The sequence below is a fragment of the Dendronephthya gigantea genome, unplaced genomic scaffold (assembly GCF_004324835.1).
Source record: "Dendronephthya gigantea isolate DGI-Jeju-01 unplaced genomic scaffold, DenGig_1.0 000161F, whole genome shotgun sequence".
Classification (NCBI taxonomy): domain Eukaryota; kingdom Metazoa; phylum Cnidaria; class Anthozoa; order Malacalcyonacea; family Nephtheidae; genus Dendronephthya; species Dendronephthya gigantea.
Genome location: NW_021163171.1, coordinates 441,237 through 461,214, shown reverse-complemented (window position 1 = coordinate 461,214; position 19,978 = coordinate 441,237). Strand labels below are relative to the sequence as shown.

The following is a 19,978-nucleotide window of genomic DNA, read 5'->3' as shown; positions in this document are numbered from 1 at the left end:
TTCTAAATTAAACCTCTTTATATTTTTTAGTATTTTTCTAAGTTAAACCTGTTAGTATTTTCTTCGATTGCTCTAGTTTTTTTTCTGTAGTTTTTTCTTCTATTTCTCTATTTTTTCTTTTATTTATCTAGTTTTTTTTCTATTTTCTCTTGTCTTTTATTCTCTAGTTTTTTTCTGTAGTTTTTCTAGTTAGTTTTCTTTTCTCTGGTTTTTTCTTCTATTTCTCGAGTTTTTTTTCTATTTATTTTTTTTCTCTAGTTTTTTCGTAATGTTTTTTTCTTGTTTTTTTCTCTAGTTTTTCTAGTTAGTCTAGTTAGTTTATTTTGCACGTTCTTCTGTGTGACTTGGCAATTCTAAGTTAAACTCTTAGTATTTTTTAGTATTTTTCTAAGTTAAATCTGTTAGTATTTTCTTCAATTGCTCTAGTTTTTTTTTCTTTAGTTTTTTCTTCTATTTCTCTATTTTTTCTTTTATTTATCTATTTTTTTTTCTATTTTCTCATGTCTTTTATTCTCTAGTTTTTTTGTGTAGTTTTTCTAGTTAGTTTTCTTTTCTCTGGTTTTTTCTTCTTTTTCTCTAGTTTTTTTTAATTTTTTTACGTAGTTTTTTTCTTCAGTTTTTTCCTAATGTTTTTTTCTTTTTTTTTCTCTAGTTTTTCTAATTAGTTTTCTTTTCTCTGGTTTTTTCTTCTATTTCTCGAGTTTTTTTTCGTTTTTTCTACTTAGTGTTTTCTCTAGTTTTTTCTTAATGTTTTTCTCTTGTTTGTTTTTCTAGTTAGTTTTTTTTCGGTTTTTTTCTTCTATTTCTCTAGTTTTTTTTTCTTTTTTCTCTTGTCTTTTATTCTCTAGTTTTTTTTTCTAGTTTTTCTAGTTAGTTTTCTTTTCTCTGGTTTTTTCTTCTATTTTTCTAGTTTTTTTCTATTTTTCTGCTTAGTTTTTTTCTCTAGTTTCTTCTTAATGTTTTTCTCTAAGTATTTTCTATATGTTTTTTGAAAAGTTTTAGAAAAAACTTGATTTTTGTCTTGTGGTCTCTGGTTTATTTTCTATTTTTTTCTTTTATATCTCTAGTTTATCTTCGAGATTTTTTTTTACGAAAAAGTATTATGTCTTGGGCTACCTGTGTCAAGCCAGACACAGGTAGCCCAAGATTGACACTGCTAGCCCAAGACAAAATACATCTTCGTAAAAAAAATCTTAGAGAATTTCAAAAAAGTGAAAAAAATTAAATTTTTTCACTCTCGAGAAAATCACCCGGTCAAATTTTCGTGAAAAAAAATTAAGGTAAGTAAACATGAGTTTTTTAAAAGCGGGACATTGTTAAATTTTTTCCCGGTTGATGTTCTTCATTTTCAGGCTTTTTAGAAGATTCTTGTTTTTAGAACTCTTTTTTCCTGTGCTTTTCTTTCAATTTTCAGGTACTTTTGAAGGCGATAGATTTTTTTTGGCTTTTATATTTCAAATTTTTTCCAATTTACTGTCTTTTGCAAAGGCCGAGAAGTATTTTAACTGTTTTAAACATTCTAAGTCACACTGAAATTTTTTAGGCTAATTTTGTTGCATTGCCAGGAGTTGAAGCATTAGTCCTCGGATTGAGAGACGAACGTCTTAACCATTAGACCACCGCATCATTTGTTGAAAGCTATTGTTCTTTATTTGACCTAATCCTTTTCGATAAAGTTTAAATTAAAGAATAATTTCGGTGGGAAAAATCGAACTTTTCCCAGGCAGGATTCGAACCTAGGTTCACAACCTGGTAGCCGGTAGTCTCAACCACTGGGCCACAGCATCATTTATCAATAGTTCTTGTTTTTTATTTACTAAATCTTATTCGAAGAATTTTAAATTAAATAGCAATTTAGGTGGGAAAAATTACACTTACCCTTGCAGGATTCTTAACCACTAGGCCACCGCATTGTGTGTTGATACGTGCCATAAAATAATACATTTCAATACTTAAAGGCAAAATTGACGACTTTTTCAATGTTCAAAAAACCAACCAAATATGATATAAAATGAAAGATATTAGTCTTTGGAAGCCATTTTTAGCATTTTAAGACAGTTTTTGAACCATTGATCAAAAATAACCAAATATGCTCTAAAATGAAAGATATTAGTCTTAGTAAGCTATTTTTAGCATTTAAAACAGTTTTTTAAACGTTCAAAAAGTCGTCAAAATTGACCAAAATGGTAAGGCTTACCCCTTACCATTTTGGTCAATTTGACGACTTTTTCAACTTTTCTAAAACTGTTTTAAAATGCTAAAAATAGCTTCCTAAGACTAATATCTTTCATTTTAGAGCATTTTAGGACACTTTTTGAAAAGTTGAAAAAGTAATCAAAATGGCTTACCCCTTACCATTTTGGTCAATTTTGACAACTTTTTGAACTTTTCAAAAAGTGTGTGAACTGTACGAAAATCAGAACTGAACTGTGTGTACTTTGCAAAAATCAGAACTGAACTGTGTGAACTGTACGAAAATCAGAACTGAATTGTGAATGAGCTATACAAAAATCAGAACTGAACTGTGTGTGAACTGTACGAAATTCCGAACTGAACTGTGTTGAATTGTACAAAAATCAGAACTGAACTGTGTTGAACTGTACGAAAATCAGAACTGAACTGTGTGTGAAATGTACGAAAATCAGAACTGAAGTATGAATGAACTATACAAAAATCAGAACTGAACAGTGTGTGAACTGTACGAAAATCAGAACTGAACTGTGAATGAGCTATACAAAAATCAGAACTGAACAGTGTGTGAACTGTACGAAAATCAGAACTGAACTGTGAATGAGCTATACAAAAATCAGAACTGAACTGTGTGTGAACTGTACGAAAATCAGAACTGAACTGTGAATGAGCTATTAAAAAATCAGAACTGAACTGTGTGTGAACTGTACAAAAATCAGAACTGAACTGTGAGAAAACTATACAAATATCAGAACTGAACTGTGTGTGAACTGTACGAAAATCAGAACTGAACTGTGTTGAACTGTACAAAAATCAGAACTGAACTGTGTTGAACTATACGAAAATCAGAACTGAACTGTGTGTGAAATGTACGAAAATCAGAACTGAAGTATGAATGAACTATACAAAAATCAGAACTGAACAGTGTGTGAACTGTACGAAAATCAGAACTGAACTGTGAATGAGCTATACAAAAATCAGAACTGAACAGTGTGTGAACTGTACGAAAATCAGAACTGAACTGTGAATGAGCTATACAAAATCAGAACTGAACAGTGTGTGAACTGTACGAAAATCAGAACTGAACTGTGAATGAGCTATACAAAAATCAGAACTGAACTGTGTGTGAACTGTACGAAAATCAGAACTGAACTGTGAATGAGCTATTAAAAAATCAGAACTGAACTGTGTGTGAACTGTACAAAAATCAGAACTGAACTGTGAGAAAACTATACAAATATCAGAACTGAACTGTGTGTGAACTGTACGAAAATCAGAACTGAACTGTGTTGAACTGTACAAAAATCAGAACTGAACTGTGTTGAACTATACGAAAATCAGAACTGAACTGTGTGTGAAATGTACGAAAATCAGAACTGAAGTGTGAATGAACTATACAAAAATCAGAACTGAACAGTGTGTGAACTGTACGAAAATCAGAACTGAACTGTGAATGAGCTATACAAAAATCAGAACTGAACTGTGTGTGAACTGTACGAAAATCAGAACTGAACTGTGAATCAGCTATTAAAAATCAGAACTGAACTGTGTGTGAACTGTACAAAAATCAGAACTGAACTGTGAGAAAACTATACAAATATCAGAACTGAACTGTGTGTGAACTGTACGAAAATCAGAACTGAACTGTGTTGAACTGTAAAAATCAGAACTGAACTGTGTTGAACTATACGAAAATCAGAACTGAACTGTGTGTGAAATGTACGAAAATCAGAACTGAAGTGTGAATGAACTATGCAAAAATCAGAACTGAACAGTGTGTGAACTGTACGAAAATCAGAACTGAACTGTGAATGAGCTATACAAAAATCAGAACTGAACTGTGTGTGAACTGTACGAAAATCAGAACTGAACTGTGAATCAGCTATTAAAAAATCAGAACTGAACTTTGTGTGAACTGTACAAAAATCAGAACTGAACTGTGAGAAAACTATACAAATATCAGAACTGAACTGTGTGTGAACTGTACGAAAATCAGAACTGAACTGTGTTGAACTGTACAAAAATCAGAACTGAACTGTGTTGAACTATACGAAAATCAGAACTGAACTGTGTGTGAAATGTACGAAAATCAGAACTGAAGTGTGTGAACTATACAAAAATCAGAACTGAACAGTGTGTGAACTGTACGAAAATCAGAACTGAACTGTGAATGAGCTATACAAAAATCAGAACTGAACTGTGTGTGAACTGTACGAAAATCAGAACTGAACTGTGTTGAACTGTACGAAATTCAGAACTGAACTTTGTGTGAACTGTATGAAAATCAGAACTGAACTGTGAATGAGCTATTAAAAAATCAGAACTGAACTGTGTGTGAAATGTACGAAAATCAGAACTGAAGTGTGAATGAACTATACAAAAATCAGAACTGAACAGTGTGTGAACTGTACGAAAATCAGAACTGAATTGTGAATGAGCTATACAAAAATCAGAACTGAACTGTGTGTGAACTGTACGAAAATCAGAACTGAACTGTGTTGAACTGTACGAAAATCAGAACTGAACTGTGTGAACTGTACGAAAATCAGAACTGAACTGTGTTGAACTGTACAAACATCAGAACTGAACTGTGTTGAACTGTACGAAAATCAGAACTTAACTGTGTGTGAACTGTACGAAAATCAGAACTGAACAGTGTGTGAACTGTACGAAAATCAGAACTGAACTGTGTGAACTGTACGAAAATCAGAACTGAACTGTGTGTGAACTGTACACAAATCAGAAGTGAACTGTGAGTGAACTATACAAAAATCAGAACTGAACTGCGTGAACTGTACGAAAATCAGAACTTAACTGTGTGTGAACTGTACGAAAATCAGAATCGAACAGTGTTTGAACTGTACGAAAATCAGAACTGAACTGTGTGAACTGTACGAAAATCAGAACTGAACTGTTAGTGAACTATACAAAAATCAGAACAAAAAATCGGAAGTTGAAAGTCAAAGCGTAAGGAAGTAGCGAAGAAAGAGAGAAAAAAATGAAACCGAAAATGAATATCAAGAAAAAAGTGAATCTCAAAAAAAAAGTGAATCCCAATTTGAATCCCAATGGAGAAAAAAAGTGAATAAGGAAGTAGTGAAAAAAGCCCCGCGAACCGGAAGTGACGTCATAATTAGATTTAGTAAGTGTGTCTGACCACGCCCATTGAAAAACTGGAAGTGAAAAGTCAAAGCATAAGGAAGTAAGGAAATAAGCCCTGCAGAATGGAAGTGACGTCATAATTAGATTAAGTGGGCGTGTCTGATCACGCCCACAAAAAATCGGAAGTTGAAAGGTAAAGCATAAGGAAGTAGCGAAATAAGCCCCGCCTACTGGAAGTAAAGTCGTAATTAGATTAATTAAGTAGGCATGTCTGTCCATGCCCACAAAAAATCGGAAGTTCAAAGTCAAAGCGTAAGGAAGTAGCTAAATAAGCCATGCTTACCGGAAGTTACATCATAATTAAATTAAGTGGGTGTGTCTGATCACGCCCACAAAAAATCGGAAGTTAAAAGTCAAAGCGTAAGGAAGTAGCAAAATGTGCCCCTACCACTGGAAGTGACATCATAATTAGATTAAGGGGGCGTGTCTGATCACGCCTACAAAAAATCGAAAGTTGAAAGTCAAAGCGTAAGGAAGTAGCGAAATTAGCTCCGCCTACCGAAAGTGACGTGATAATTAGATCAAGTGGGCGTGTTTGATCACGCCCCAAAAAATCGGAAGTTGAAAGTCAAAGCGTAAGGAAGTAGCGAAATAAGCCCCGCCTATCGGAAGTTACATCATAATTAGATTAAATGGGCATGTCTGATCACGCCCACAAAAATTCGGAAGTGGAAAGTCAAAGCGTAAGGAAGTAGCGAAATAAGCCCCGCATACCGGAAGTGACGTCATAATTAAGTTAAGTAAGCGTGTCTGATCACGCCCACAAAAAGTCGGAAGTTGAAAGTCAAAGCGTAAGGAAGTAGTAAAATAAGCCTTGCTCAATAGAAGTGAAGTCGTAATTAGATTAAGTGGGCGTGTCTGACCACGCCCACAAAAAGTCGGAAGTTGAAAGTCAAAGCGTAAGGAAGTAGCGAAATAAATCCCGCCAAGCGGAAGTGACGTCATAATTAGATTAAGTGGGCGTGTCTGACCACGCCCACAAAAAGTCGGAAGTTGAAAGTCAAAGCGTAAGGAAGTAGCGAAATAAACCCCGCCAACCGGAAGTGACGTCATAATTAGATTAAGTGGGCGTGTCTGATCACGCCCACAAAAAATCGGAAGTTGAAAGTTAAAGCGTAAGGAGGTAGGGAAATAAGCCCCGCCTACCGGAAGTGACATCATAATTAGATTAAGTGGGCGTGTTTGATCATGCCCACAAAAAATCGGAAGTTGAAAGTCAAAGCGTAAGGAAGTATTAAAATAAGCCTCGCTCACCGGAAGTGACATCATAATTAGATTAAGTGCGCGTGTCTGACCACGCCCACAAAAAATCTGAAGTTGAAAGTCAAAGCGTAAGGAAGTAGCGAAATAAGCCATGCTCATTGGAAGTGACGTCATAATTAAGTTAAGTAAGCGCGTCTGATCACGCCCACAAAAAATCGGAAGTTGAAAGTCAAAGCATAAGGAAGTAGCAAAATAAGCCCCGCCTACCAGAAGTGACGTCATAATTAGATTAAGTGGGCGTGTCTGATCACGCCCACAAAAAATCGGAAGTTGAAAGTCAAAGCGTAAGGAAGTAGCAAAATTAGCCCTGCCTACCGGAAGTGACGTCATAATTAGATTAAGGGGGCGTGTCTGACTACGATAACAAAAAATCGGAAGTTGAAAGTCAAACCGTAAGGAAGTAGCGAAATAAGCCCTGCTTACAGGAAGTGACGTCATAATTAGATTAAGTGGGCGTGTCTGATCACGCTCTCAAAAAATTTGAAGATGAAAGTTAAAGCGTAAGAAAGTAGCGAAATAAGCCCCGCCCACTAAAAATGACGTCATAATTAGATTAGGTAGGTGTGTCTGATTACGCCCACAAAAAATCGGAAGTTGAAAGTCAAGGCGTAAAGAAGTAGCGAAATAAGCCCCGCCCACCAGAAGTGACATCATAATTAGTATAAGTGGGCGTGTCTGACTACGCCAAAAAAAATCGGAAGTTGAAAGTCAAAGCATAAGGAAGTAGCGAAATAAGCCCTGTCCACTGCAAGTGATGTCATAATTAGATTAAATGGGCGTGTCTGACCACCCTCATTGAAAAACCGGAAGTCAAAAGTCAAAGCATAAGGAAGTAGCGAAATAAGCCCCGCGGACCGGAAGTGACGTCATAATTAGATTCAGTGGGCGTGTCGGTGATTCATAGCTTTAGGTTAAAGAAATTGTATATTACATACCAAACCCACAATATAAGGACTGCCAATGCTTTGCCTCTATCTGTATCTACAAAGAAACAAGACAATTGCTAACACTTATATGATAGAAATGTCTTTACGGAAATATTAAATATATGTTTTATTTCAGATATACATGTTTAACTTACATAAGAAAGAACATTATATTTTGAAGCTAGGATCAAGGGCATAACAAGGAATGGCATACTGGATCATCTCTTATTGATTTAGCGTTACTACAGCAGGAAACCTACACAAACTAACTATATTTACACTGGATAATTCTGTCAGTTCTAAACAGTTCCTCCTGCAGTAAGCAACATCTGTTGTTAAAAATCACCTACCAGCGTAACATATGTTTTGCATCATTCAACCATGAACAACGAATGATAACATCCTTGTCTGCAACAATATCACCCTGACTCTTTTCAATTTGCCCCTAGACAGGTTCAAACAACAGATATAAAGCCCAAGATGATAAGAAGCACATCCAAAATTGGAGTTACCTGAAACACATCAAGTAATAACATGTTTATTTCACATGTTTACATAACCTGTGTTTTCTCTATTATAAAATTATTGCCACCACTAAATGCGGAAGATACTTTTGAACCAAGAACATAACAAACTTATCATTAACCTACCATTTTCCTTCTGTTTTTAACATATCTGACTTCTAACTCACTGTATGAAATCAGTAAAAGCTTACATAGGTGTTTATTAAGTAGTGTGCTAAGAAATGTTGTTAATGACCAGACAACGAGGCAATAGATCATAATGAGCTTGCAACTGTATCTTTCACAATATAGCCAAATATTGGAGCAAATATCATATAGCTTGCAATAAATATTGTCTGGAGAAGGCCTCTTAAGGCATAATTTATGCTGAAAACAATGATTAAATAATGATTGTGTACAAAAATTATATTGCATTCACATGTGATAGCAATTCCGGGTAATGATAAGGGAGTGTAATCCTATCTTGTGTAATAATTGCAGTAAAATTAACAACCAGCATTTCCAAATTTTGCTTGATTGCATACAAAATATTAGTTGAATTTGATGTTGATATTGTTATTATATTTTAACTACAATGTATAGGTTGGGATGTTATACCAGGAAATTACATGACAATTATCAATTAATTGTCCGATTTTTAGAAGTCTTCACTTCAGCCTCACCATGCACAAATATTAAAGCATCTACGAAATTTTGCGAGGGTGAAGTGTCAGAAGCGATCCATATAGTTGAGTAAATCAAGAAAAAGATACCAACAGTGACTTATTAAAACACGAGGCGTAGTTTTTCTTTGTGGTGAATGTGGTTGAATTTTCAGGATTTTTTTTTTCATGCTCAGAGAAGTGAGAGAACGAATGGTGAAACATCATGTAATACGATAGGTAGCCCAACATTCGTGTTTTGTGCGCGTACATGCTACTCAGTGACTAGCATATATTAATTTATACTAAGGTTGGCAACTTTATCACCAATTATCAATAATGCATACATGTCAAACTTCGATAATTTGGATTCAAAACTATAGTCAAGAACCTCACCTGTGTCAACCGAAATAACAAAATCAATTCCAAAGTTTGCAGTGAACCCTCGCGCTTAGACCATGTGCTATCATAACTCACAGCAATCTCTGCAATATCTGACTCAACAATGACTGTGCTATTTCCATATCTAGGAGACTCATCATCGGTAACATTCAACTCTCCGCCTAATTCCCAATTATGCAAGGACTGAAATGCACTTGCTAGGTTTGAAAGTTCAATCATTCGATAACCATACTCGCCATCAAAATCCTCTCCTATCTATATCTTCACTTGTAAGCTTTCGTATTGAAGCAGTTTCATTCAGTGATGTTGACCCACATGGCATTGATGTCGATGATGAAACAAACTCAGAAGAGCTACTTTGACCATGGAAGCATGATTATCTTGCTCATAAATCTGAATCCTGCAATATTAGAACAGAGTACGAAGGTATTTTATTAACAAAATCATTATCTGAGTATAATCTTTTATCCAAATTTAATAATAATTCAACAATCACTGTAAAAATAATTATACACAGTATCTCAAACTTAGATAAAATCGACAAACTTACAGAGATATCTTCCAGTAGTTCTTTTTCAAAATATTTATTTGGTTGTCTTTTAAACGACAATTGTTGAATGGTTTTATAAAGCTCCACTCTTCACTCTTGATGCGTCCGCCATTTTAATTTAGTTTTTTGGATACTTCATGTTGTGCAAATGAAATGGATTCACACCAAAACGAAAAATATAAACAAAGCTCGCACATGCGTAGAAGCGAAAGGAAATTGCGGTGAAGAGCGGTGGAAATTGCGGTGAAGAGCGTGGAAATTGCGGTGAAGAGCGGTGGAAATTGCGGTGAAAAGCGGTGGAAATTGCGGTGAAAAGCGGTGGAAATTGCGGTGAAGAGAGCCGAAATTGCGGTGAAGAGCGGTTGAAATTTCTTATTTTTTTTGCCTGTTTTAAAGACACGGCTTCTGCGCGTGCGCCAGCCTGGGGACTCCACCGAAGTTGATAATCCCCCGGATTGTTCAGTCTAAAAACCATGACCAGCCGACAATTTAAGAAAGAAATTCTCAATCTTTCAAGAGCACTGAGTCATGTCGTCGAGTAGAAAAGAATATTATGCTAGTAGAGATGCCTCTAAAGTGTATTTGTTGGGTTCTTTCCCTCGATGGAGAGCGTTTAAGGAGCAGCATAAATTGAGAACAGACAAGGATGTGGCGGATATGCTTCTTGACAGCTATCTTGCGATGAATCGTATAGTTTGGTAAGTATAAAATGATAAAACCTCTGATCTTTTTTGTGTGTTATTTGTTTACTTGATTTGCTTTTTATGTATGTGTTGAACTCACTTTAGCAATGCAGACACGCAAACCGAAACAGTAATGGAATCAACGGATATGCCGCCAAGTACACCTTCCAAATATTTTTATTCTCCCAGTAAGAACATATGTTTTAAAGTGCTGCTCCAAAAACGTAAACATTTATTTTTTTAAAATATTCGCATAAAACATTCGTATGAAATATTTTATAGTTAAAACCTCAACGCCAAGCGCGCACTCAAATCTGCGTCCATTGTCTGCTTTGTCGGATGTTAGAACATCATACATCTCTACTGTGGAAGAAGTCATCCTTGAAGATGCAATCAAGAAGGAAAAGTGTATTGTGTTTACAGACACTCTTATAGCTTTGATAACATCATTAATGGGAGTGTTTGTAAACGACAAGGATGTGGTCGTGTGTTGAGCTATAAGAAAACATATGTTGGAACATGCCTGGTCGTATCCTAGGGGTGTAGGTCTGGTCATGTTGGAGGCAGATGGGCAGCTCAACCCTCTTGCAACAAGATTAGAGCAGGCAACCTTGTGCTTGCTTCTGCTTTGTTGTTGTCTGGCAATTCCTACGCCAAGGTGGGGTTGATGTTCAACTTCTGTAATCTGCAGTATTTCTCATCAATATTATTCAATCAGTATCAGAAGTTGTACATCATCCCTGCCATTAATGACTACTGGGAAGAACACAAACAGAAATGTTGGAAAGAAAGAGAGAACAAAGAGGTTATATTGAGTGGTGATGGAAGGAATGACTCGCCTGGCCATAGTGCACAATATTGTACTTACCGCTTGGCTGATACCAATGATCGTGCCATACTGCAAATGAATGTGGTTGATGTGAGAGAAGCTGCTGGTAAGAGCAATAATATGGAGAGGATTGGGTTTGAAAGAGGGATGGACACACTGCTTGCACCACCAATAGTTATGAAGGAGGTGGTAACTGATGGTCATATTGAAATTGCTGCATTGATGAGTAAGTATCTACATTATAACAATATGGCAATTCCTGAAACTCTAATAGTTCAACCTGTTATAATCAATATTGTCAGACTTTCAATAATTTAACAACTTCATTTGCAGATTGATTACAATGTTATATAATTAATTGTGTTTACCCTTTAAAAGACAGTAAGGGAATATTTACAACATGCATTTGTTTATTAATTAAGCATTATTGCATTTTTAGAAAGGGAAGAGAAATATAAGGAGGTCACACATCAGAATGATGTGTGGCATGGAGCAAAGAACATTGCAAAGAAAATCACTACTGTAAGTGTTGAAGATATCAACCAGCAATTAGTTAAAAAACTTTCTTTATTTAGAATTGATTTTATTCTTTAGGCTGCTAAATCTAAAGACAATGCAGATTTGACCTTGTGGGCACCATCTCAATAAGGAACCATTTTTGGTATTGTTCAAAAACATGTGCTAATGACTCAAAAAATCTCAAAGTAAGATTCACATTGAAGTACTACTGGTTTTTGCAGCAATACTTATCTAGTTCGTGCAAACTGTACATACATGTGTTAATATGTAGTCACTTTATGTTGTTTTTTTATATTTTTTAATAGGATAAGTGGATTGGTATTTTACACCATGTTGTTGATGAGCATGAGTGGGTGTTGGAGGAAGGTGTAAATGGTGGAAAATGTGAACATGATCCTCTTAATGAAAGTGAGAGAAAGAAGCCATGGCTTAAGAAAGAGTCTTCTGCCCATAAAGCACTGGCAAAGATCATTCTGGACACTCGCTTTTTAAACACTTTGGTGTATTATGTTAACTTCAGGTAAAATGAGATTGGATATTTGAAAATTTCAGATAAGTTATATCATCTCAAAGTTTGAAATATTTTTTAGGCACACAGGATTTTTAGAGTCCTTTCATAATGTAATTTTGATGTATGCTCCAAAGCCCATGCCTATTCGTAAGTATATGACATATTATTACAAAGGTAACAGCTAATAAAACTCCTATCATGGTTGATTTCCATGCAAGGAAGCATTGTTAATAAAAAAAATGTTGATGTTTGTTGTATCTTCAGATACTCAGTATACCAAGCTAGAAACCAGCTTGCTGCCTTGGACTTTAACCACCACAGAGGCCGAGCACCAGCAACTACAGCTGATGGGAAAGAAAGGTACTGGTATTGAAATTTTTGCCTTAGTGTTCCCATCTTAAGTGTGAACAACTTTTCAGGTCCTGTGCATTCTTATAGTGTAATGGTACTCATATTGTATGGAATTGTAAAGTTGTTTTTTTTATTAGGTACGGTCGGAAGTTCAGTAAGCGTACACAACAGTGGTGCCGTGTTCGTGTTCTTGTACCAAAGAATTTAGTTACATTCCTGAACTGATGCAGAAGGTTTTTATAAAGAGGATCACATCAGAAGGGAATGTAAACAAAAGACTTGGTATTCCAAGTGATGATCCTAGACAAATTGCACCCAATATTGCCCCTGTTCCTCCTCCATCAGTACAGACACTTGTCGACACACATAAAACAAGATTTTAATGGTTGTGTGTAAAATCAAGTTACTTTAGGTAGGTGGAGCTCATTAGTCATGGTAGGCAGTTCACCTAAGAGAAGGAAAACTCTAATTTCAAACCCCCAGACCCTAGGTCAGGCTGTCCATGTCGGAATCATTGATGTTATCATCATTTCATTTGTGTTTCCTAGGCATGCTGACGAGCTCTGATATAGAGCGAAACAGCCATAAATTTAAGAGCCCATTATCAATGAAATATGACACATAATATCTTAAATGAAATGTTTTAATAAATTATTATGATATATGTATAGGGTGTCCCAAAAAACTAAACACTTTGAAATTGGAAAATTAGCATTTAGGTTGATGCTAATCATGCACATGGACAATTACAACAACTAAATCAGCATTACAATGTATGAAGACTAAAATGAAAAATTTACCCAGCTATATATTTTATTACCTGCCTGGCTCAGCCCAATTCTAAAAATGTTCACTTGCATTGTATAAATATAATATAATATATAATAATACTTTATGTTTTGAGCATTAATATTTTTTGGGCCTGCTATAACATCAGACCAAAAACATATTTATGCCCACAAACATCGATTGTGGTTTATTTTGGTCTACTTTTTGGGGGCACCATTTATACTTTAAGTGCTAAATTATCTAAACACGTGCAGGCAAATTCCCTGTACTGTCCATTAGGTGAAGGATAACAGTTACGAATAGCAACCACACAACAGCTTGGTACTACTCTCCATTTCCTCTTCCTAATCTACCATGTTGCCATAGAACATACTGTCTATATGCAGCATGGCGAAAGTTTTCATTGTTCCTGACATTGTTCAACACCAAAACATCTTCTCTGTATCGCATTGAGATCTCCAAAACATTCCCATCAAGGATTAGTTGACTGAAAAGATTTGTTCTTGAGATACAAGGACGTCTTGATCGGGTGCAGCATTTGTTCTCTTCTTGAGTGGGCATAATAATGCAGCACCCACACTTGCACCAATCTGGAGCATCATTATCAGGTTCTGGGTTTGGTGGTTGGGGTTCATTTCCTCTCACAAGCTCACCATTAACAATGTCAGCAAATGCTGCTGGCTGTCTTCTTAGCAATTCAATAGCAAGCCTTCTCAGGTTGTCTATATTCATTGCCTCAACTAGATCCTGAAATCAGCATAAGAGTAAAATATAAGATATGCTGCATGTGGTATTATGTTTTATTGTTTTTACACAAAGGCTTTTAAGAATAATTGTATGAAATCAAGTGTTGACAAAGGCTCATCTTACCACTAAATGCTGCTCATGATCTGCTTGATTTTCAGCAATATTTGGCTCTTCTAACAAACGCCCTCTCCCGCTACCTCTTCCACGACCTCTTCCACTACCTCCCCTTCCACATCTCTGTGAAGCAGTACCTTGCCCTCTTCCCTGACCTCTTGCTCTCCCCCTTGGATGATCTCTTCCCCTACCACGTCCTCTCTTTTCAATCTGCAGCTGCTGCTCGCCCTCATTCTCACTTTCCTCTATAGTGAACTCAGAGTCCTAGATAATTGCAGATCACAAAGTAAACAAAGTGGAAAAATATTTCCACAATGAAACCAGCCCTCTTGGCTCTCTCCCACCCATATACTTAAAGAATGACATAATCTTACTTACACTCTCATCACTATCGCTTTCTTGAACAAGTCGGTTGTTCATGCAACAGCCAAAGTCTTCGCCATGACACGCGCTCCAACACAAGCTATTGATGCTTCTGCACGGACAGAAATTCCGTCCTTTTTCACGAAGACAGTGCCCTCTATATTTGCACACTGTGATTTTGTCACGGTTAGGCATAGCCGCTGCGTTTTCCAAAACATTAGCTTCGAAATCTTCAAGCGAAAAGCTTCCTTCAATTGCTCCTGCCATGACTGTGACCACCCTGGTATGAATGAGTTTTCGATGGCGGAAAGATATCGCACATTACTAACACTTCCAAGGCTATCAAGTCCCAAATATAAACAAACCAAAAGCGAACCGATTAGAACTCGCGCCTTTGTATGACAACTTCGGCCACCGCTCCAGCTGTTAATCTACGATTTCAAAGCGGCTTTTCATCCACTGTTGTAAAGTGTTTCCGTAAAATGTTGTATTTGCTTATTTTCGGTTTTTTCTATAGTTTTTTTCCGCAAAATATTTTTGAAAGAAGCGTCGCTCCTCTCTTTTTTTGTTAATAAATCATTGCGAATATATGATATACTTCATGTTGTAGAATCATTGCGGATCAAAACAAAAAATGTAAACAAAGCTCGCACATGCGCAGAAGCCGCTGTAACCTGTCTTTATACTTTTTATAAAGCATGCACAATACAAAAGAAAAAAAAATTACGCATATAAACTTAGATATAAACTAGAGAAAACTACTTTATCTTATATCTTTATCTCCAAGGACTACCACGAACACACATTCGCTGCGAGCAAGCCTTTACGTTTCTCCTTCCCCATCTTTCGGCGCCATAGTTCGTTCTGAAATCAAATAAGCAAGGAAAAACTAAATTAAAGTAACCGCTCTCTTGCATTTGACATTTTCAACCGGAATATACAAGATGAAGCAGTAAAAATCGGCAGGAATATCACCACGTACCTAAGCAAGACTTCCAACTTTTCCCGAACTTCTTCGAGACTGCAAGTGCAAAGACTGAGTTTCGTCTAGATTGTAGGTTCAACTGCCTTTTATTACTTCAAAGACAATGTTTTAAACCGTGGTTTTAAACAGGAGGCCTGGTAAATTTCAAAATTTTCTTGGAGGAGGAGATGCCCCCCCCCCCACATCTTCGTTCCCAGGTTTTTGGAGTACAGGAGATGCCCTCCCCCTTGACAGTGCTCTATCCCCGCGGCCCTGACCATGAGGACCTATTACGTGCTAATCCCAATGCCAGATATTTCCTATTTATTACGTAAATTACGTAATGATTCCACAACCATCTTTTTAAAATTCTTTTACGACAGTGTTCTGGGAATCGAACCCAGAAGCCACAAACGCGTTTTTATCACTATCAAACAACACGTTTTGGTTTGGCCCCAGGCCTGGACACTCTTTTTAAAGCCAAACGAAAAGGAGGGAAACCGGAGTGCCCGGTGAAAAACCCTCCAAAGGTAACCTGAATTTCAGGTTACCTGACCGGCGGTCCGAATTTGGTATTTTTATTAGAAATCGTTCGCAATGACATGCACTTCAGTTTTTATCTATAATTCATCGTTTCAGCTCCGCTAATTTCAAACCGAGTCCCAGGAATTGCCATGCAATTCTTGATCCTCGTTAATTCGATTCTTCTGGTGGTCTAACCTGCGGAGCGCGCGCATATTTAGAGCGCGCAAAACATCATGCTCTTAGACATTCAACTGCGCTTTGTCCGACAATGGCAACGAAAATTATTTCCGAATTATTCAAATGTTCATTTTATGATAAAAAAATACTTTTTCACGACTTGCATGCTTTATCATATCAAACTGATGTAGACAATAACACTTTTCTTCTACCCCTTTTTTAAGACATGCCTCATGCACTGTTTTTATTTTTATTTTATACGTTCTGGATTACGGTTGACCGAATATGAAGGAAATAAACGTAATCGGGCTGAACATGCAACTTACTCAATATAGCTAATCAATAATGTCCCCTTACCTTTAAATTTTCGTAACGTATAATTACCTTTGGTAAACAATGTATCGAATTTCACTTGCTTCGTTGCTCCACTCCAAACAGTTATGTTCTTCTTCAACAGCATCTCGACGGTTGGGCGTGTAAGAAATTAAACAACATAGTAAGTGTGTCAAAATGCAAAGGGTTTTCTTTAAAGGGTTGGCTTTTCAGGCAAGAGAGTACTATACAATATTAAACCTACAGTTTAAACATTATACCTCGAGATACCCCCACTATAAGTCCAGTTATCATGCAATGCAATATGGGAGGTATATTTTCTCCTCTTATACAAATTTCATCAAGTTAGTCAAAGTGATTAGATAACGTTTATTTCCTTCATGTTCGGGATTAATCGGATTTTTCAAAGCTTACAACTGCAAACCAAAAAATTAATACGAACAGCAAAGCACTCATTTTTTTTTCACTTCAAACTTCAAAATTCCATGCTAAGGTATAATTTTTGTTGCCACTGACGGACGGTCCTTCGAAACGCATTATAACAGGCTGAACAGAGAACTTATATAATCATATAAGTACTCGCGATTACCTTCGTATTAATCTAAAATTAGGCTAATACGAATTCGATATTTTCTCTAACAAATTGCATTTTGTTAGTTTCTTTTGAACGCTTTAAAGCCATCATGCATACGCAGACGCTACGTCGTTGGATTTCACACTTATTCACACAAGTGACAAAACTAGGAATTTTTTATCGAGAAAACTCGAAAAATGCCCTCATAAGAGCTGTGAGAAATTTCCTGTTATCATGCATAGTCGAAAAGGTTGAAATGCCACTTGATGTGTGAATGTATTAGGTTAGACCACCAGGAGGATCCAATGCCATGCAGCATGCACATGCACTAATCATGCATACCTATAGTATATACCTCAACCAGCTTCCACTTGATCCTGCGACGCTCCTCTAACATCTAATTCATCACTGATCCTGTGACGCTCCTCCAACATCTAATTCATCACTGATCCTGCGACGCTCCTCCAACATCTAATTCATCACTGATCCTGCGACGATCCGTCTGGTCCTGCGACGATCCTTCAACATCTGATCCTGCAACGATACTTTAGAACAAAGATATGATATTAATTTCCAAGTCACAAATATCACTTAGATACCAGTATCATACCATACCATACCATACCACACCATCTGATCCTGAGACGATCCTTCAACATCTGATCCTGCAACGATACTTTATCAAAATGATATGACATTAATTTTCAAGTCACAAATATCACTTAGGTAGCAATACCATACCATACCATACCATACCATACCATACCATATACACCATACCATACCATACCATACCATACCATCTGATCCTGCGACGATTCTTGAACATCTGATGCTGCGATGATCCTCCTGATCCTGCGACGATCCTTCATCATCTGACAACAAAAGTATGATATGAATAATTTCCAAGAGAGAAATGTCACTTATGTATAAAGCACTTAGGGTAAATTATATCGAACCTCCAACACTCCAACGTCAGTCACTCGTGGCCTTCGCATTGCGCACGCGAATACAAAATGTCATGCACGTTTTAATACAAAATATCATGCACGTTTTAATACAAAATGTCATGCACGTTTTAATACAAAATGTCATGCACGTTTGAATACAAAATGTCATGCACGTTTTAATACAAAATATCATGCACGTTTGAATACAAAATGTCATGCAGGTTTTAATACAAAATGTCATGCAGATTTTAATACAAAATGTCATGCACGTTTTAATACAAAATGTCATGCAGGTTTTAATACAAAATGTCATGCACGTTTTAATACAAAATGTCATGCAGGTTTTAATACAAAATGTCATGCACGTTTTAATACAAAATGTCATGCAGGTTTTAATACAAAATGTCATGCACGTTTTAATACAAAATGTCATGCACGTTTTAATACAAAATGTCATGCACGTTTTGGTACAAAATGTCATGCACATTTTAAAACATAATGTCATGCACGTTTTAATACAAAATGTCATGGATGTTTTCATACAAAAGTCATGCACGTTTTAATACAAAATGTCATGCACGTTTTAAAACAAAATGTCATGCACGTTTTAATACAAAATGTCATGGATGTTTTCATACAAAAGTCATGCACGTTTTAATACAAAATGTCATGCACGTTTTAAAACAAAATGTCATGCACGTTTTAAAACAAAATGTCATGCACGTTTTAAAACAAAATGTCATGCACGTTTTTGTACAAGAAAGAAAGAACACTGGACTATCATCTCCTTCTAGAAATACATATTTCATGTTTTTATGTTTTAGGCGCTCTTTGAGCGATATTTTTGTCCGGACTATATAGTCGTCAAGATGGAGAAAACACAAGTGATTGGGGCCCCAGAATCACTTGTATTCACTCCGCATGCGCTTGATACGACTAGACTTCATGCAAAAATCATGCACAGGCGAAAAACTTGAAAATGAAGGAGGTAAACAGAAGAGTGTTCAGTTTATATCTCAGTCAAAAAAGCCAAATTCCATATAATTTTTACTCATGCATATTGTCGAAATCGAGTTTTGTATTTGCGTGCATAAATGTCCCAAGGCATGTCCGACATCGCTTTACGATTCTTTCGTTCTACAAAAACAGAACTTCGGTAAAACAAAAGAACAGGGAAGTCTAGCATAGTACAATCATATACCAATACAAATAATTATATAGGCATTGAGTTTCCGTCTTTCCCTTTCAAAACGAGCATTCCCTTTGTGCAACCCTGTCCGAAAAACGAATAGGCCAGCCTGGAAAGTTAGTTTCAGTCATAAAGTTCGAATTCATTTCTATATATCAAAACTATTCTAGTTTCGTCCACCCCGACTGTCCGTAAACAAAGTACAAACGTGTTTTTTCAAGTCACAAATGCAAAATACACATATATTAATAGAACAATACCTATTATTCGCTGCGAGCAAGCCTTTACGTTTCTCCTTCCCCATTTTTCGGCGCCGTAGTTCGTTCTGAAATCAAATAAGCAAGGAAAAACTAAATTAAAGTAACAGCTCACTTGCATTGGACATTTTCAATCGAAATATACAAGATAAAGCAGTAAAAATCGGCAAGAATATGACTCCATTCGCTCACGTCTTCCCACGCTATTCAAATCAACACAGCGATCAGTAAATTTGTTTACAAAGCCAAAGATCAATCCAAAAGCTGTTCAAACTAACAATCACCATGTACCTACCAGAATCTTCCAACTTTTCCTGAACCTCTTTGACTGATGCTTCCTTTTCGAGACTGCAAAGACTGAGTTTCGTCTAGATTCAACCGCCTTTTATTACTTCAACGACAAAGAAAATTCCAACGGACAATTTTAGCATTGACAACAATAGAT

General features: G+C 36.3%; 2 protein-coding genes and 3 long non-coding RNA genes across 5 annotated transcripts; 2 read left to right on the top strand and 3 right to left on the bottom strand.

Moving 5' to 3' along the window:
- Window positions 1–7,485: 7,485 nt before the first annotated feature.
- On the bottom strand, window positions 7,486–9,245 carry LOC114537674. The gene is made up of 3 exons (XR_003688622.1): window positions 9,103–9,245; window positions 7,892–7,986; window positions 7,486–7,596 (listed from the first exon to the last, which is right to left on the bottom strand). It is a non-coding gene; the product is annotated as an uncharacterized LOC114537674 (long non-coding RNA).
- An 852-nt stretch (window positions 9,246–10,097) lies between these two features.
- Window positions 10,098–11,312, top strand: LOC114537669. The gene is made up of 3 exons (XM_028558771.1): window positions 10,098–10,356; window positions 10,447–10,529; window positions 10,624–11,312. The coding sequence occupies exons 1-3, from the start codon at window positions 10,187–10,189 to the stop codon at window positions 10,833–10,835; spliced, it is 465 nt and encodes a 154-aa protein (XP_028414572.1). The 5' UTR covers window positions 10,098–10,186; the 3' UTR covers window positions 10,836–11,312.
- Window positions 11,313–11,810: 498 nt separating this feature from the next.
- Window positions 11,811–12,765, top strand: LOC114537673. The gene is made up of 4 exons (XR_003688621.1): window positions 11,811–11,874; window positions 11,995–12,209; window positions 12,486–12,560; window positions 12,689–12,765. It is a non-coding gene; the product is annotated as an uncharacterized LOC114537673 (long non-coding RNA).
- Window positions 12,766–13,664: 899 nt separating this feature from the next.
- LOC114537658 lies at window positions 13,665–14,858 on the bottom strand. The gene is made up of 3 exons (XM_028558743.1): window positions 14,580–14,858; window positions 14,211–14,465; window positions 13,665–14,087 (listed from the first exon to the last, which is right to left on the bottom strand). The coding sequence occupies exons 1-3, from the start codon at window positions 14,829–14,831 to the stop codon at window positions 13,665–13,667; spliced, it is 930 nt and encodes a 309-aa protein (XP_028414544.1). The 5' UTR covers window positions 14,832–14,858.
- A 3,058-nt stretch (window positions 14,859–17,916) lies between these two features.
- Window positions 17,917–19,921, bottom strand: LOC114537675. Its single transcript, XR_003688623.1, has 3 exons — window positions 19,829–19,921; window positions 19,537–19,601; window positions 17,917–18,012 (listed from the first exon to the last, which is right to left on the bottom strand). It is a non-coding gene; the product is annotated as an uncharacterized LOC114537675 (long non-coding RNA).
- Between the last annotated feature and the right edge of the window lie 57 nt (window positions 19,922–19,978).

Bases quoted from the DNA above. Each gene is read 5' to 3' on its own strand.
- LOC114537669 (XM_028558771.1), top strand. From the start codon at position 10,187: ATGTCGTCGAGTAGAAAAGAATATTATGCTAGTAGAGATGCCTCTAAA. The intron at 10,357-10,446 runs GTAAGTATAAAA...AACTCACTTTAG, and splicing joins GCGATGAATCGTATAGTTTG to CAATGCAGACACGCAAACCG. The intron at 10,530-10,623 runs GTAAGAACATAT...AATATTTTATAG, and splicing joins CAAATATTTTTATTCTCCCA to TTAAAACCTCAACGCCAAGC.
- LOC114537658 (XM_028558743.1), bottom strand. From the start codon at position 14,831: ATGGCAGGAGCAATTGAAGGAAGCTTTTCGCTTGAAGATTTCGAAGCT. The intron at 14,466-14,579 runs GTAAGTAAGATT...GCAATTATCTAG, and splicing joins AAAGCGATAGTGATGAGAGT to GACTCTGAGTTCACTATAGA. The intron at 14,088-14,210 runs GTAAGATGAGCC...TGCTGATTTCAG, and splicing joins ATCATGAGCAGCATTTAGTG to GATCTAGTTGAGGCAATGAA.